The 16325-nt window shown below is 50.0% G+C and overlaps 5 protein-coding genes across 6 annotated transcripts; 4 read left to right on the plus strand and 1 right to left on the minus strand.

Moving 5' to 3' along the window:
• Nucleotides 1–95: 95 nt before the first annotated feature.
• PV10_07643 (uncharacterized protein) lies at nucleotides 96–1945 on the plus strand. The gene is made up of 3 exons (XM_016372572.1): nucleotides 96–230; nucleotides 286–822; nucleotides 878–1945. Coding segments are annotated over exons 1-3 (1014 nt in total). The 5' UTR covers nucleotides 96–228; the 3' UTR covers nucleotides 1353–1945.
• Nucleotides 1946–4641: 2696 nt separating this feature from the next.
• On the plus strand, nucleotides 4642–7077 carry PV10_07644. 2 transcript variants are annotated; one of them, XM_016372574.1, is made up of 3 exons: nucleotides 4642–5029; nucleotides 5081–5619; nucleotides 5695–7077. In XM_016372574.1, exons 1-3 carry the CDS (start codon nucleotides 4859–4861, stop codon nucleotides 6857–6859), a joined length of 1875 nt encoding a protein of 624 aa, XP_016221906.1. In that variant the 5' UTR covers nucleotides 4642–4858; the 3' UTR covers nucleotides 6860–7077. The 2 variants fall into 2 exon arrangements, with proteins under 2 accessions (XP_016221906.1, XP_016221905.1); XM_016372573.1 differs by having other exon boundaries at nucleotides 5081–7077.
• On the minus strand, nucleotides 6796–8366 carry PV10_07645 (uncharacterized protein). The gene has a single exon (XM_016372575.1). It carries the CDS (start codon nucleotides 8090–8092, stop codon nucleotides 7079–7081), a length of 1014 nt encoding a protein of 337 aa, XP_016221907.1. The 5' UTR covers nucleotides 8093–8366; the 3' UTR covers nucleotides 6796–7078.
• Nucleotides 8367–9106: 740 nt separating this feature from the next.
• Nucleotides 9107–10615, plus strand: PV10_07646 (uncharacterized protein; the record flags this gene model as incomplete). Its single annotated transcript, XM_016372576.1, has 2 exons — nucleotides 9107–9388; nucleotides 9437–10615. 2 exons carry the CDS (start codon nucleotides 9107–9109, stop codon nucleotides 10613–10615), a joined length of 1461 nt encoding a protein of 486 aa, XP_016221908.1.
• Nucleotides 10616–10917: 302 nt separating this feature from the next.
• Nucleotides 10918–11509, plus strand: PV10_07647 (uncharacterized protein; the record flags this gene model as incomplete). Its single annotated transcript, XM_016372577.1, has 2 exons — nucleotides 10918–11104; nucleotides 11166–11509. 2 exons carry the CDS (start codon nucleotides 10918–10920, stop codon nucleotides 11507–11509), a joined length of 531 nt encoding a protein of 176 aa, XP_016221909.1.
• Nucleotides 11510–16325: the final 4816 nt, after the last annotated feature.

Genomic DNA, 16325 nt, shown 5'->3' on the forward strand with positions numbered 1-16325 from the left:
CCACTAGTGCCAGTATCTTGGTCTAACTGTTTCGGGACAAGCGTATCTTCTGTTCTCCTCGCCTCGAAACTTTTTTGATTCTCGTTGATCCAAAGCAAAGGTTCAATTCTACTCTTTCAGGTGAAAAGCATTGATTGAAAACTCCCAACAGCTACACTCCCTCCATCAAGCTTGTTCTTCCATATCAATTGCCACCGTCTCTACCATTCAATCCACCTTCTCACCAAAATGTACGTGCATCTCCCATTCTCGTCTTGCGCTCCCATCATCTGATAATCCTCCTAGGTATGCTCTTCGTCGTTCGGCCGCGCGCCTCCTCACTGCGCGACCTTCTACCTATCTCCCCACCTCTCGGTCGTTCATCTCAGTAGTTGCTCCTCCCACAAGAGCTATCAAGCCATATCCTACTCAACTGTTGGCCCGGCGATGGAATACCACCGACAGTCAAGTTGAAGAACAAGCCCCTAGGCCTACCGAAACTTCCGAGGTCGAGAACGAGGCACAATCATCGAGCGAAACTCCTTCGGAACCTTCCCCAGCTATCGCCGAGTCTGCCAACTTGACGGAAGCAACTGAGGAATACAATTCTGCGGCCGAGACAGGCGAGCGACCTTCCCCAACCCAAGGGATCGTCGCTGATGGTACATTCACATCTCCGAGCCCACAGGATGCGAAGCCTGGCCTTTTCGCCCCCAAACCCACCATTTACATTGGCAACCTCTTCTTCGACGTCACTGAATCAGATCTCGTCAAAGAATTCACACGATTTGGTACTGTCTCAGGGGCCAAAATTATTCGAGACAGTCGAGGTCTAAGTAAAGGGTACGCTATCTTGTGACGCTTTACACCACTTAGACCACCAACTGACATGCTGTAGATTCGCATACCTTGACTTTGTCGATGTCAATGCCGCCCAGGAAGCCGTTACGAACATGAACATGCAGCTTTACGAAGGTCGACGCATGACCGTGCAATTTGCCGCCCGACCTTCGCAGGGAAACAGACCCGGCCGCTCGTCTGAGTCCAAGCCACTTAACCCTCCCTCCAAGACCCTCTTCATTGGCAACATGTCTTTTGAAATGACCGATCGCGACCTGAGCAACTTGTTCCGTGGCATCAGAAACGTGGTCGACGTCAGAGTTGCCATTGATCGACGCACCGGACAACCTCGTGGTTTTGCCCATGCCGACTTTATCGATGTCAAGAGTGCTATGGAAGGCATGAAGGTTCTTGAACAGAAGGAAACCTACGGCCGGAAATTAAGACTCGACTTCTCCTACAGCTCCAACCAGGCCCCGAAAAACAATCCTTCGGGCCAGGTTTCGAACCAGGGCCCATCCAATGACCTGTAAATCATCTCCGAGCCTCTGTTCTACTTGTATAGCCTCAGCCCACGGGGATTATAATGTTCCAGGACTCTTTGCACGACCTTTCGAGATGAGCGAGGAACAGCCTTCACCTCGATCATATGTACACTACTAGACGTGCAGCACAGGTGATGTACCTGCCTCTCACCCGGCTTGGTGTGGCATGTCTTCTCGTTCTGGCAAGATGTCCGTTGCAAACGTCGAGTGAAGTCGATTTCATGTGTACAATATTTGTTCACACACTGCATTGGGCGAAGGCGTTGTTGACAGGACATGGGACGCTCATCAGTGATTGTGGCAAAAGCTGTACGGCCAACGACGCGAAGTGGTTGGGATAAAAGTTGGGTATTGCTCAGGTTGCTGCTGAGGCTGAGCTCGAGGAGAGGGAGGGTTGACTCTGTGGCTTCGCAGAGCAGAGCGTCTCTATCCATTGTAACAGAAAGTTCAACGGCGTATCGCGTGCGTTGCAAAGTGTTTGCCTATTGGATCACATCTAGACCGATCCATCTTCATTGTTGTGTATGAAAATATCTCCATTCTTGTCATCAATTCACATAAAGTAACTTGATGCGTTAATTCTAAAGCTTCCTACCTTGATACGTGTATGTGACATTCATTTGCCCGACTTAGGTACCTTATGTATGACAAACCCATCCGGGCATTTATTCGATCTGAGCTTACAAATACTTCCTTTCCTCACCACGGGACCGACAGTTCAGTTTACTCAATTTTGGGCCACGCCGTCCGAGGCGTCAACTTGATCAACATTTCTTCCACGGTATAGACCATAGTGACCCTATTGACTTTGAGGGGCTCTTCGGGATGTTTCAATTCAATCTGCAACAGAGAGCGTCAGTCGATACGCAACGCACAGAAATCCTTAGAAATGAGAGGGAGATTGAAGGGAAAACAACAGTCCACCAACGCCCAAACCCCTGAACTTACGTCAAAACGGCCCAGAAGCTCCGGCAGGTATTTCTTCATTTCGATCCAGGCGATGTGCTGACCAATACAGAGACGACGCCCAGCAGAGAAATACAAATTCGACCGTTCCATCAGCGCCAACTGTGCAGGCTCTGCCTCGAGCCAACGCTCAGGCCGGAATACATCCACGTCAGCACCCCAGATATTAGGGTCACGGTTCAATGCATGGACGTTCATGGCCACAATCGTCCCACCGGGGACGTATGTCCCGGCAATCTCCATTCCGCCAGCTGGCACCTCGCGCTCTACAGGTCCGATGAGGAGTGGTGAGATGCGTCCAGATTCTTTGATGACGGCTTCGAGGTAGGGGAGGTTCTTCACCTCCGTCCATAACGGTGGCGACGATAATTTTGTGGCGTCAAGCTCCGCGCGCAGGGAAGCCATGACTCGACGGTGATGAAGCAGATGGAAGAGGGTGATGGTCAGAGAGTGGGCGGTGGTTTCGGCGCCGGCGTGAATAGTCGACAGGGCCAGGCCGATGATGGTGGGAGGGGTGAAGAGTTGTGGGTTCTTGGTCCCAGCTTGAAGATATCGGTCGAGTAGGTCGTGGTGACTACCAACACCGCCATCCTCGGTCCGTTTCATCAGTCTGGCTGTCGCCATCTGACCAAGTGGTGAGGTTCCCGTCTTCCAGGTCACCATCTTGTTTTTGAATATCAGTCTTTCTAACCCAGGCAGAGATAGCCATGTATACCAGTGCTCGAAACGGTCTCTGCCGGCTTTGAAGAGCTGTGAGGCCTCTTTGTGGGCATCAAGTACACCTTGATCTTCGCTGAAGGCTACCCGACAAATGGTGTCGTATGAGTATGCACTGTTCCATTGGGAAATGTCCACTTCATCGCCAGCGCTGGACAAGTGTTTCATCAGACGTTGGATGTTGATGTCGATGTGGTGTTCGTAGTCTAGGATGGCGGTAGTCGTGAAAGCTGATATGATATGCTTCTTCATGGCTGTGACGCGAGCTTCGTCGCGGAGTGCGACGATGGTGTGAATCACCTTGCCTTTGACAGCCTGAGATGTTGTTTCATATGATTCGCCCTGGTCAAAAAGGCGTTAATGTGGCATCATCGATGGAGGATAAAAGTAGGGGGCTTCGACCTAGTCAGAACATACCTTGCGGAGTGGATTCTTGGTGTTGAAGATGATAGGGATAGCACTTGGATCACTGAAAAGAACTCGTCTCGGTCCATACAAGACCACGGGCCCATACTTGTCATGAAGTTCCAGGTGCAGGTCGATAGGACTGTGATTAGTCCAGGTCTTGAGCGCAAGATACAGGTCGGTGAATCTTGCCACAAATGGACCAGGAATATGTCGGAGGCCCCTATACCTGAGATGAAGTTGCACGCTTATGAAGAAGATAGAAAGGCACAGGAAGAGTAGCACAGTAGCCCCAGCATAGTTGTTTTCGGCTAGTATGAACGACATTTTCATGAAACAAGGTCAAGATACCAAGTCCCAGGGTCAAGAAAGTGAGGACTTGAGAGAAAACCAAGAAAACCAAGAGGTGATAACGGACAATATTCATAAATAAGCATTCTCACCTACTAGTAGCAGGAGCAGAAGCCTGATCTGATGTATGTACCCAGAATGGCAAAAATGACGAAAAACGTCTTTGGCCAACATGCGATATGGAATGGTCAGGCCAGATTTGGCTCGCACACATCAAGACCTGATGCTTGAGCGAATCAAGGCCAAAGTATATAGAAGCCACCCCGGGTATTAAGCTTCAGAGCGAGGATGGCACATCCCAATTCGTGCTGGGGACAAAAGATGACGACGATTAGCTTACCAGGTCTCCACAGACATCATCCAAAAGACTGGACAGCTTGCTTCCAGAGTTCTTTTGACAGTCTGACAACCAGTAAACGACCGATCATTTTGGTCAGAAAAGACGTAGCTGTGGCCAGAATACTGGGGGGTGAGACGATGAACAAACAAAGTTCAGGGACATGAGAACCTTTGATGGTGGACCTTTCACATACACATCATTGACTGGGTGGCCTCAATTTAGCTGACTCAGACTGAGGAACGACCCTGGTGAGATAGTCGATATTGAGAAGCTGACAGGATGTCAGGTTACTCTATATGTACATATTGTAGTAGTTGAAAATCCAGGGTCTTCAAGATGATATCAGAAACGATTACACCCCGTGACGCCGTCCTTCCTAATGCCAAGTGCCAAGTGCCAAGTGGCCCATTGCACGTGACATCCCCGGATATTTTCTCGGGAGGGCAATTGTGGAAGTCACGACCGGCACAGTTTCTCCGCTCCAACCTCGGTCCGTTGGCAGGTGCGAATGAAATGGTGCCATTGCGACTGCCACTGCCTGATTAACCATCTGCGTCCATCCAACGACAGATTGCCGAAACTGCTGACTTATTCTCTCCATTCAACATCTTCATGTCTGCGGTTGCTTGCCTAGGCTGGCTTCTTCCCAATATCCTCGAATCATCCATCCCATCTTCATCACCATTTCCTTTGCAATAGACCTTATCTTTACAACATGTCTTTTCTCGGTGGCGCAGAATGCTCGACCGCAGGCAACCCGCTGACTCAGTTCACCAAACATGTACAGAATGACAACACACTCCAGAGAGACCGTTTGGTGGGACGGGGCCCCGGAGGCCTTGAAGAGACCATGCGTTCTCGAATGGCTTCTCCAGGCTCTGATCAGGTCTGTAAAGACTCATTGACCTCTTCCTACCTCAACTAACCCCGCCATTAGATGATGAACGAATTTATGCAGCAACCCAACCAACTCCCCCAGCCCTTTGCCATGGAACAAATGAGACAAGATCTACCCAATCTTCAGGGCATGACTCGGAGGTCACCGTCCCCAGGATGGGCATCTGATTTCGATCCAGGTGAACAAGCACGCATGGAGGCGGCCTTTGCGAATTCTCAAATGTCCCCCCAACAACGCCACAACGGCTTCTCCCCACAAGACTTTGCCCGATTCCAACATAACACTGCTGCACAACGGACTGCAAGTCCCGTCACACAAAATCCCTCCATGATGAATATGAGTAGCTACCAAAGGCCGGCAATGGGTATGGGATACATGTCAGGCATGAACATGGGAATGAATTATGGGGCAATGCATATGCAACAACAACCGGACCAGAGCATGGACAAGGGAAAAGGGAAAATGGTCGAGCTTGATGACGCCAACTGGGAGGCACAATTCAAAGAGCTGGAGCAACAGGACAATGTGTCTGAAGAAGCCAACCAAGCTATTGAAAAGGAGCTCGAGGAGATCGACAGGTCAGTAGATCCTGCGGAAATTTTTGATGAATTCGAGGCTGTGTGGCGTGGGATTCAAGCTGAACATGATTCCAGGCAAATGACCGAAGATACGACCGATTTTGACAATGCCTTTTCAAGTGAGGATTTCGCCGCATGGGATCAATTTGACTCAACCATGGGCTTAAACACTCATAACCCATTTGAGCGGGAGCCAATGCTCGGCGATTACATGTTTGAATCACAGAATCCATATCTGGAGAATGCCTCGGCATCAAGATCTGCATTTGAGCAGGGTAAAGAAATCTTGGAAACCCACGGCAATCTATCTCTTGCCGCCCTGGCTTTCGAAGCAGCTGTACAGCAAGATCCCAACCATGTCGAAGCGTGGGTCTTACTCGGATCAGCACAAGCACAAAACGAGAAAGAGGCCCCTGCGATTCGAGCCCTGGAAAAAGCCCTGCAGCTAGATCCCGGAAATCTCGATGCCTTGATGGGTCTCGCCGTCTCATATACCAACGAGGGCTACGATAGCACAGCATATCGAACCTTGGAGCGCTGGCTGAGTGCCAAGTACCCCCAGATCCATCCCTCCGCCAACCTTTCTGACCCTGCCGACGTTGGCTTTACAGACCGTGCCATCCTTCATGAGCGAGTCGTGGACCTCTTCATCAAGGCCGCCCAGCTGTCACCCACGGGCGAACAGATGGACCCTGATGTTCAGGTTGGCTTGGGGGTACTTTTCTACGGCAACGAAGATTTTGAAAAGGCAGTGGATTGTTTCAAGGCAGCTCTAGCCTCGACGGAGCAAGGACTGGTCAATCGAGAAAGCCAACTTCATTTACTCTGGAACCGCCTGGGAGCGACATTGGCAAATTCAGGACGGTCCGAAGATGCCATTGATGCATATTGCAAGGCGCTTGAAGTCAACCCCAATTTTGTGCGAGCACGATATAATTTGGGGGTTTCGTGTATCAATATCGGCTGCTACCCCGAGGCAGCTGGACACCTCCTTGGAGCGTTGAACCTACATCGGGCAGTTGGGGAGCAGGGGTTGGACCAAGCACGAGAGATTGTTAGCGACGGCAATGGGGGCCACATCGAAACAGCCGAGTTAGAGCGGATGATTCAACAAAATGAGAGCTCGAATCTGTACGATACACTCCGAAGAGCATTCACAGGTATGGGAAGACGAGATTTGCATGAACGGGTTGGAACAGGCATGAACCTGGACCAGTTCCGCGGAGAGTTTGAATTTTAAAACTATATAGATGCAGATAGGTACTAAACGGGATGGATCTCAACGAGATGCGACCGATGATTGTAGACCATCTAGCTTTGAGGTCGGAAGATGCTGCAAGTTATCACTCTGCACAACAAAGCTTCCCCGTCAAGAGGCTCAGGTACCAGGGTTGATTGGCAAAAAGCGTTGATACCACACAAAGACTTTTAATGAAAATGGTGGGAATTGACAAGATGTTCAAGATGCCTCTTCTGTGTCCAGATATGGCTGAAGAATCTCATATGCATGGTCCCAGACTTTAGACCGAGCTTTCTCCCGGAGGAGTGGAATGACTTTTGCATTGGGAGTACAGTCGCATTTGAGATTGACGAGAAACAGGCCTTCGGTTTGTTTCTCTCGCGAATTAAGTCCTGGCTTGCCTTTCCAAGGAGTTCCATGGCCACCATAGGCAGCACTGGTACATTGGTACAAATGACGTTGACCCGACTCCGTATCGCTGAAGGAGAACAGGGCGATTAGAGGTTCCAGCGTGAAGCTGACAATCCAAGCCTTGATGGAACTTGGCTTCAAGCCTCGGCGCACATTACCAGTGTTAACCCAACCAGGCCAAGAGTGGATGAAGGTGACTCCGGGATTGTCATCGGCCAGCTTTTCCATGGCGATTGTGTTCAGGGTGCCCCACTGAGGCTGGGCTTTGACCAGACCGAAATTGCCAGGCTTCTTCAGATCTATGTCGTCCAAATCAATCTTGAGGCTCTCGAGGCCACCGGCTAGGACGCTGACTACTCGGCCGGCTTTTGCCTTGTTGAGAAGAGGGAGAAGGTGCAGAATAAAGAGGATTCGAGAGTAGTACTCGAGGCTCTGCGTGATTTCCAGCCCCTCGGAGGTCTCGCTGCGCTCATGAAAGGGGGCATAGCCGGCGGTCAGGAACAGGAGATCGATTTGAGACTCTTTTGACTTGATCTCGTCGCAGACTCTTTTTGATTCTGCCAACAGTGAGATTTCGCCTTGGGTCCAGATGATTTTGGCCTTGGGATTGACGGCTTCCAATTCCTGGATGAAGGCCTTGGTGCGTTCTTCGGAACTCTTGCGGCCCACTAAGTAGATCTTGACGCTGGCTCCGGTTGCCACCAAGGCTCGAACCGTCAGTTGTCCGATGCCCGAAGTGCCGCCAGCAAAGACAGAGATGCGTGGCGCTGTGTCATCGTCGATGGAGGCATTTGAGGCCTGAATGTCCTTGTATGTCACCATTGCAGAGGCGCCAACATGTGTAACAAGACGTGCTGTGATCCTTCTGACGGTCAATCAAGCATTCATATCGACCTCACACAATTCCACCTTAGCCCCTCGGCCTCTTTTAATTGGTGTCACCAGCAAATAAATATGGCTGCCTGGCTCTGTCTGCATGCCGGAAGGGGTTCGTGTTTACACACTAGCGAGGACTGATCCAGAAAATCCGTCCAAGCTCGGAAATCAGTGAACGACGGCACGCAGCCTAATGGGCGATGGTGATTTTGGGCATTGTTCTTGAATACCGTAAAGGTATGTTCAGGTGGCTCACTAGGATGGTTGTCATGTTGATGAGGTTGAATTATGATCACGTGGTGTGAATCGTGGCATGCTTACCTACCTCGATACCGTGGAGACACCCCTGATGACCAGCCTCTACCTAGGTACTCTTGTATAAGATAATTACACCCATGACACAATACTTCGATACCTAATCATGGATTCTATAATCTTAAGCTAGGCAGAGATACAATATATCGATTATTCAAACGGTCGAGGATCCAAGCTCATGCCTATGGAGTAGACATGGTGTAATACATATACGTATAGTAAGGAGGCTGTTGATTGGGCAACATCTCAATAGTTCGCCAAGACCGCGTCACATCATTCGCTCCTTCCTTGGTCCCTCCAAGCCGTCGTCACTGCCGTCTACAATGACCACTGCCTGCCTCAATACAACATCTTGATAGTTCCTTCCTCGCTTCATTAGCAACGCGTTGGGATTTGTTGTCGGCGTCGTCCATCTCTCACTCCCTCTCACTCAACCTCGACCTCTACATTTCCCATTTCCATTTCCTTCAACCATACAAGCTAAGGAATCATCTCCCTCCACTCTTCGCATCCTCGCATCCTTCGACCCGATAACTCCCTCCACCCCACGATCCTCCTACCTCCTACCTCTCCCGCCGCCGCGCATACAAGCAATCACGTCCTCGTCCACCTCGACTCTGCCCGCGGGCAGCTTGAATCGTCATCATGGACGATCACGGCGACTTCGATAGTGTTTCGTGGCAAAGAGATGATGCCCAGGATGCCGCATCTTCGTCCCCTTTCCACCAACAATCACTTCCAGAACGACGTGCGTCGGGCCGCCGGAGCAGCAGCATATCAAATGAGGCCCAAGCAGGCGAAAACGCCGACGAGATCGATTTGGCAGGTATCGGTCGTGACGGCATACTCGACGTGACTGTCGATACACCCCTCAAAGAAAATGATGGAACTAAGGATGCTTACGTGTCCTACCTTGTCACAACTCACGTAAGAAATGTCATCCTCTCTGCTATTTCGTTCTAACCATTGCCATAGACAGATTTCAAGTCTTTCCAGCGATCCGACTTCTCCGTCCGACGACGTTTCACCGACTTTGTCTTCCTGCGACAGTCCTTGCACCGAGAATACCAAGCTTGCGCTATTCCACCCCTTCCAGAAAAGAACAATATGGCCTATGTCAGGGGCGACCGCTTTAGCACCGACTTTACCCAACGCCGAGCCTGGTCGTTGCACCGCTTTATCAAACGTTGTACCCTGCATCCAGTCCTCCGGAGATCTGCCATCCTCATCCTCTTCCTCGAAACCGCAGACTGGAACGCCCAGATGAAGATGAGGCCTTCTCGGAGTAACACCGTAGGCGAAAGCAACAACAACGCCTCAGCTCCAACAGGATTCTTCGATAACGTCGCAGACACCATGTTGAATGCATTCTCCAAAGTCCACAAACCTGACAAACGCTTTATCGAAGTGACGGAACGAGCCAACAAGCTAGATGAAGATTTGTCCCACGTAGAAAAGATCATCGCAAGGGTGGCCAGGCGAGAGGGTGATTTGGAAACTGACTATGCCGACTTAGCCACCAACATGCGGAAATTGACTCCCTTGGAACCCGAGATCGAGGCGCAATTACAAACATTCGCCGGCTGTGTCGAGGAATCGTCTCGCGGGTGGAAGTCGCTCAAAGACCATACCGACCAAAATTATTTGGGTAGCCTCCGCGATATGGAGGCTTATATTGCCTCAGTGAAGGCCCTCCTCAAGACCCGAGAGCAGAAGCAGCTCGACTTCGAGGGGCTGACAGACTATCTGCAAAAGGCTACATCGGAACGAGACATGCTTGCTTCTAGCAATCCATACTCACACGGGTCTAATTTGAACCCGGCGAACTTCATCCGCAACAAGGTGGAAGACATGCGAGGGGTTGACCACGAGACAGCACGACGAGATCGTGCCCGCAAATTGGAACTCAAGATTGCCGAGCTCAACCGAGAGGTGGACAGCGCCAAAGGTACAAGTGAAATGTTTGATGAACAGGTAGTGCGTGAGGTTGCCGACTTTGAAAGGATCAAAGGTGCAGAATTTCGGGACAGTCTTGGTGCTCTGGCCGTCCAACACATGGAATTTTACCAAAGTGTCATCTCCACCTGGGAACGCTTTCTCGTGGACAATGATGCGGACAAGTATGTGCACAAAGACAAGGGTCGAGCGACTTGATATGTCGGCCCCTTGACCACCGGCTCCTTGTTTTAATGCAGCTATGACGGACGAGATGGTTCCTGTCACCGCAGACGATGGCACGTCCAATTATGATGGCAACTAATATAATCTATATTCACTTGGATCCAACTCTACCTGTAACAACCTTTTTGATCCCTCCAGAATTAGTGGGCTCTCGCAGGAGGGGAAAAAATATATAAAGACTCGGTCAGGGGACCATGTTCCCCCATTTTCTCCCACAAACCTCGTCAATGTCTGCTCCAAGTACTTTTCCAATCCTTCCCCATCATCCACCGGCCATGCCACCGACGACTTCAGGCAGTGCTGACAGCGGCCTGACTAGTTCACAGGAAGGTCTCGTTAGCAAAAAACGACGACGGGATGAAGACGACTCAGACGACTCAGACTCGGATGAATCAGACACAGACATGGCAACCTTTCGGGATTACTGCACGGTGTTCGAGCAAACTTCGTCGCCTCCGAGGGGTCAGTTGAAATGTCCTTCTCCTTTCACATGTCGAGTTGTCTATATGACTAAAACTCTCAGACTTCGATGGCGTTGACAAGTCCCGCTCCCCACCGGTGTACAGATTGAGAATCTATTGCGATGAAGTCCTACTCCTAAAAAATGGGCTAGGCAAGTACAAAACTTCGCCTGAGACCGAGAGACGCCAAAACACTGCATCGTATCAATCAGCCGTCGTTGAGAGTGCCCATACCCCGACAAAGGCCTCGAAAACTAGTTTAGGCGCCAACTTACAGGCTGACAATCAGCCGAACCAAGACGAAGAACCTGCCAAAGACCAGGAGGCCAAACCAAAGGTGGTGCGCTTTGCTAGTGTAGAGATGCCTGAGGAGGAGCGGAATGAAGGATTGGACGAGGCCAAGTGAAGGACGGACATGTTGACGATGCAAACTCTGCTTCAAAGGTTGGGGAATCTGGTGGCGCGTGATATGGACTTCGGACTCTGAGGGCCTATTGGTACTTCTAGGGGTATCCAAGAGTATTGGCCGCATGTAGCAGACACTCTAGATAGCACCATTTAATTGTCATCTCCTTCAACGCGGCGTTGAAGGCAGCCTTGATGTCCCAGTTAGCTACTTCTTTCACACGTGTTTATAGCATTCATTAAGCGACTCGTTTTAGGCACTGTTAGTGAACTTATTTCACAATAGTTTTGTGCCTGAATTTCACCTCCTTTCTAATTTCACCGTGAATACCCTCACATGACCATCCTTCCCAGGTTACTGTGACGATCGACAGAAGTACGGGGGGCGCAGGGCTGAGAGTTCGCAATATCCGCGGACTAAGTTCCGGCTGTGGATCGATAAACATGTGGGCACGATCTCACCGTTGACCCCTTTTTCCGATCTAGGACAACCTCTCCACCCTCAGCCATCCCTCATGGCAACAAGTACTATCACACGAGTCATAGGCCAATCAGGTTGTCGGTATCTTATTGAGCGCATTCTCGAAGAGAAACCAGGTCCGCTTAGACATGTCTATCTTGCTTCGTAGGTCTGCCCGCTATTGGAACTCTACAGTCTACTTACTTCAATAGAGCTGGCCATCAAAAATATGTCTTGAAATGTGTTTCAGAGAAGGATTTCAAGTATTTTCAATCGATGTCCAGCGATCTTCAAACATCTCCCAACGTCCGCGTGGCAGATGATGCAATTCCCGAGCAATCCATGTTTGCCTACAACTACTTCAAGGACCATCTCCTTTCGTTCGCGCAGAAAGACATACCTCTCAAATTGGTAAAGCGAGTATTGAAGGACTCACTTAAAGGCATTGCGGCATTACACGAGAAAGATGTCGTGCATACGGAGATCAAGGCAGATAACACTCTGATCAACTGGAGCGAAACAGACGGCAATACTACTATTCATCAGGTCCAGATTGCCGATATTGAAGATGCTGCTTATGTACCTCCCGATTCTGCTATCGTTGGAAGGCAGGTTGGCAATTGGATGTGACGAAGCCTTGAGGCCCACGCGTCTGGTCTGGTTCACAAGTCATCTGATATATTCTCGTTTGGGATTGTGGTAGGCTTTTTTTTTGACAGCGAGACCAGAGATTCAAAGATAGATCCTTGCAGAGCTAACTTGCTGGCATATACGGTAGTGCATCTATGCTCTGACGAAACGAGTCATTTTCGCCGTCACCGACGAAGAGCTCAAGGAAGGTGAGGAGAGGCTTGCGATTGTCCTCGAACGGCAATTGTCCTATTTCTCGGATCTAGAGCGTTTAGGCGGTCTGCTCCAGTATCTGGGAGATAGCCCTTGGGTTCAAATATTCACCGTGATTGCAGAGGGTGTCGACAAGAAACATCCTAGAGCGCCGTTCGCGCTGTGGAAAGATGTTGACCCAGAATTCAAGGATCTAGTTGGAAAGATGACGAGCGGTGATCCGAGGAGGCGAATCACTGCACACGAAGCCTTGTCACATCAGTGGTTTGCAGACTTGGTGTGAAAATGAACAGACAGTTTGGTTTTGGAGTGAATGGTTTAGAATATGACGAAGATCAACTGGGGATGCTCATCCCTCGCAAGGACCAGCATACCAGCCATGAGTGGACATCTTCACCGTTCAATGTTGCAGCGCAGCCAAAGTGCCGTTCAATTTGGAAATTCCCCGTGTCCACTGTTCTGCCCCTTCATCCTCCACGGAGCGAAGTGAGCATATATGTTCGCTAGAAGACCGGGGTACAATACCAGGCAGGAGCAGTCAGAACGACCTTCATGGAACACTGTCCTGGAAGAAGCCCCTCTGATAGTGATCCAGACTCTCGGCTTATAGCACAGCTCCCGTGACCCAAGATCCTCTGGCGTAACCACGTTGAAAGCAGCCCGTCCCCCGACGTCGAACAGGCGTGCTACTTAAGTATCACGTGAACACAGAGACTGTCACAATGGGTTTGATGGCCGCACGAGCACCCCTCTGATAGCATAGCCATTGCTCTTCCGACCAAGTCGGGCTTTTACTTTCTGGCGAGTGAACAAACGATGAAGCAACCAAGACTGCAAAGAAACACAGGACGTTCAATCACGACTTGATTGGTGTCATCTCAGGGTCAAGCTTTCATAGAACATGGTTGGTCAATGGCCAAGCTCGCCGAGTCAACAGCTGACAGAGTCGAGAAAAAGCAAGGATGCAAACAAAACCTCGACTGTGCCTTTCCAAGCTACTTCCGCAACGGTGGTAAAGTCTACCTTGGGTTACCTCCAGCTGCTACACAAATAGACTGGGACATTTAGGACACTACTAGGATACACCATTTCACACACCAGTATCTCGTGACTCCGTCATTTCGTCGAACAGATAAACACGAGCACCACGAGCCAACCATAATCGACAAAAGCCGAATATCCTGAGAAGGTTGAATCTCTTGCTGTTTCAAGGACTGAGGGGCCGAAAATAAAACAGAGTTTGGCGTCCACGAGCTCCAAGCTTTGATGAGCGGGGGGCCACAACACGACGGGAGCAGCACAGCCTTCACCCAAGCCTCAAAAGTCTCCACTGGTGTTAATTGTTTACATCATCATGCATGGGCCAACGAGAGTGGAAGGGTGAAAAGGCTTTGAAGGAGGGAAATGGAGGGGAAACATGGAGGGGGCACGGTTACAGTTACGTCGACGAAGTATGGTGACTTTTGTTCAAAAAAAGGTCCAGCCTCAGCCTCAGCGTCTCTGACTCGTTGAAGGCAGCGTTACACTTCGCATGGTTGTCTACAAAGTGTACCTGACTAATTGCAACATGGCGCGCTCTCTCTGCCCAGAGATGCATCCATGATCCGTCTTCTTCGTATGACCTACTTACAGTACTCGTAGGCAGGTACTGACAGGGCACAACAACGGAAATAAGGCCCTCCTCATGCCCGCCTTACGACACCTACTGTCCTTCGTACGCACGAGAAGATTGTCTTCATGTCATTGGACACGGGTTTATGGATGTTTATGGACACGAGAGGACAAGGTCCTTTGGACATAATAGATAATCAAGTCCGCGCAGTGACTGTCGACCGATCAAGCCACACAAGGCAGAAACGGTTCAGAGAGGAGAATTAGAATCTTTCAGCTGACCAAAGATGAATTGAATGCATCTCATTTCGTTTGCCTCGACACACTGCGCGATTAAAATTCGATACGAAAGGGAGGGAGGTTGCGAGCGAGCGAGCGTGTGAAGGAAGGGATGGTCGTCGACAGACAACTCGTTTAGACATACGCGAATGATGATCTTTAGGTCGCTGGCTAGGAGGAGCAGTCTGGGTCGCGTAGATCACAAGCCTCACCTTCAAGTGAAATGATATGGTGATGAATAATTACAGAAGTTGGGCTCGTAGCTGGCCTTGTCGCCGTCGATCAACCCTTCGTCGCGTAGGAGCCCGTGCAGTGCAGTGCAGCCTTGCCACAATGGTGGCACTCAAGCACACGCAGGGACTACCTATTTGGTTCCGATTGACGGTTGTCAGGTGGTAAGCCATGTTCCCATGGTGTATAGATGCAGTGTGACAAGAATATCCATGTCGAATGAACATGATGCAACTGGATCAAGCTTCAGGGACAAGCCGGGACGATGCGTGGTGGGTGGGTGTCCTGCCGAAAACCGACGGCACGGGACCAACCATTCATCCCATCGCTTAGACCAACTCCATTCTAGGCGTGCTTGAGTTGGCCTCGGGCATCTGTGGCCAACAATTCAGGATGTACTGTACGGAGTTAGTTGAATTTACTAGACGGATCGACAGTGACTGGAACGTGGAACACTACCTACATACCTACATACCTACTCACGTACTGTACTTACTGTACATAAGTGTCGTGATGTTCAGTTCTGAAGATAGATACTGATCGGCTGATCGACCGATCGACGGACCGCGTGACTGAGTGACTGCCTTTGAGGCCTGATGAACTCTTGCAGGTATAACAAATGAAGAAATCAGGGTGTAGCGACTCACCAGGCGAGCCAGGGTATCTACACTCATACTGCATGCCAATTATCCTTATCAGTGGCAAGACCATTGATCCCTGGACACCTGCTGTACTGAAGTAATTTACATACGCACCTACGTAGTAAAGAGACACATTCATTCACTACTTACAGTTGGGACGATCCTTGGAAAGCTGAGACCAGCATGATCATTTCTAGGCAAAAAAGGCAAACACAGTCAACTCTATCGTCACACTCGGGGGAACTCACTGACACTTAACACATGGCCCCCATAAGTTAATCATTAGGCATCACTTGGCCAAATAGACGAGAACATGAAGCATGGCGGGCGGGCACACAGGCAGACAGGCAGAAATGCCTAGACAGCTGAAAGCAAGGAACAACCATGTTTGTATGAGGAAAGTATCGGAGACACGAGATACGGAAATACGCCATCACCCCTCACCAGCTGAAAACAAAACCTCCGGTGTTTACTAACATACAGTACTCGTATGTAGGTGCTGTTCTGTACATGCGTGCATCCATAGACACCTATATTTTGCCGTGCACTTGATTTGAAATTGATGGGGCCTATGAGGATTTGGAATTTTTTTTCCCATCTGCCGACTACGTTGTTCTACCGACTCTACTAATTCAAGGAAATCAAGGAAATGGGTGTGGTGGGAAACCAGGACAACGAGGATGAGGATTGCGTATACCCCGTCTGCGACTGGTTCGTATTGTAAAAGTAAACTCTACCTATTTCGAGAACAA

The sequence above is a fragment of the Exophiala mesophila genome, assembly GCF_000836275.1.
Source record: "Exophiala mesophila strain CBS 40295 unplaced genomic scaffold supercont1.5, whole genome shotgun sequence".
In the NCBI taxonomy this organism is placed as follows: domain Eukaryota; kingdom Fungi; phylum Ascomycota; class Eurotiomycetes; order Chaetothyriales; family Herpotrichiellaceae; genus Exophiala; species Exophiala mesophila.

Excerpts from the sequence above, each read along its gene's own strand:
- PV10_07643 (XM_016372572.1), top strand. Across the intron at positions 823-877 it reads AGTCGAGGTCTAAGTAAAGG|ATTCGCATACCTTGACTTTG; the intron begins GTACGCTATCTT and ends GACATGCTGTAG.
- PV10_07644 (XM_016372573.1), top strand. The coding sequence starts at position 4,859 with ATGTCTTTTCTCGGTGGCGCAGAATGCTCGACCGCAGGCAACCCGCTG. Across the intron at positions 5,030-5,080 it reads CTTCTCCAGGCTCTGATCAG|ATGATGAACGAATTTATGCA; the intron begins GTCTGTAAAGAC and ends CCCCGCCATTAG.
- PV10_07645 (XM_016372575.1), bottom strand. The coding sequence starts at position 8,092 with ATGGTGACATACAAGGACATTCAGGCCTCAAATGCCTCCATCGACGAT.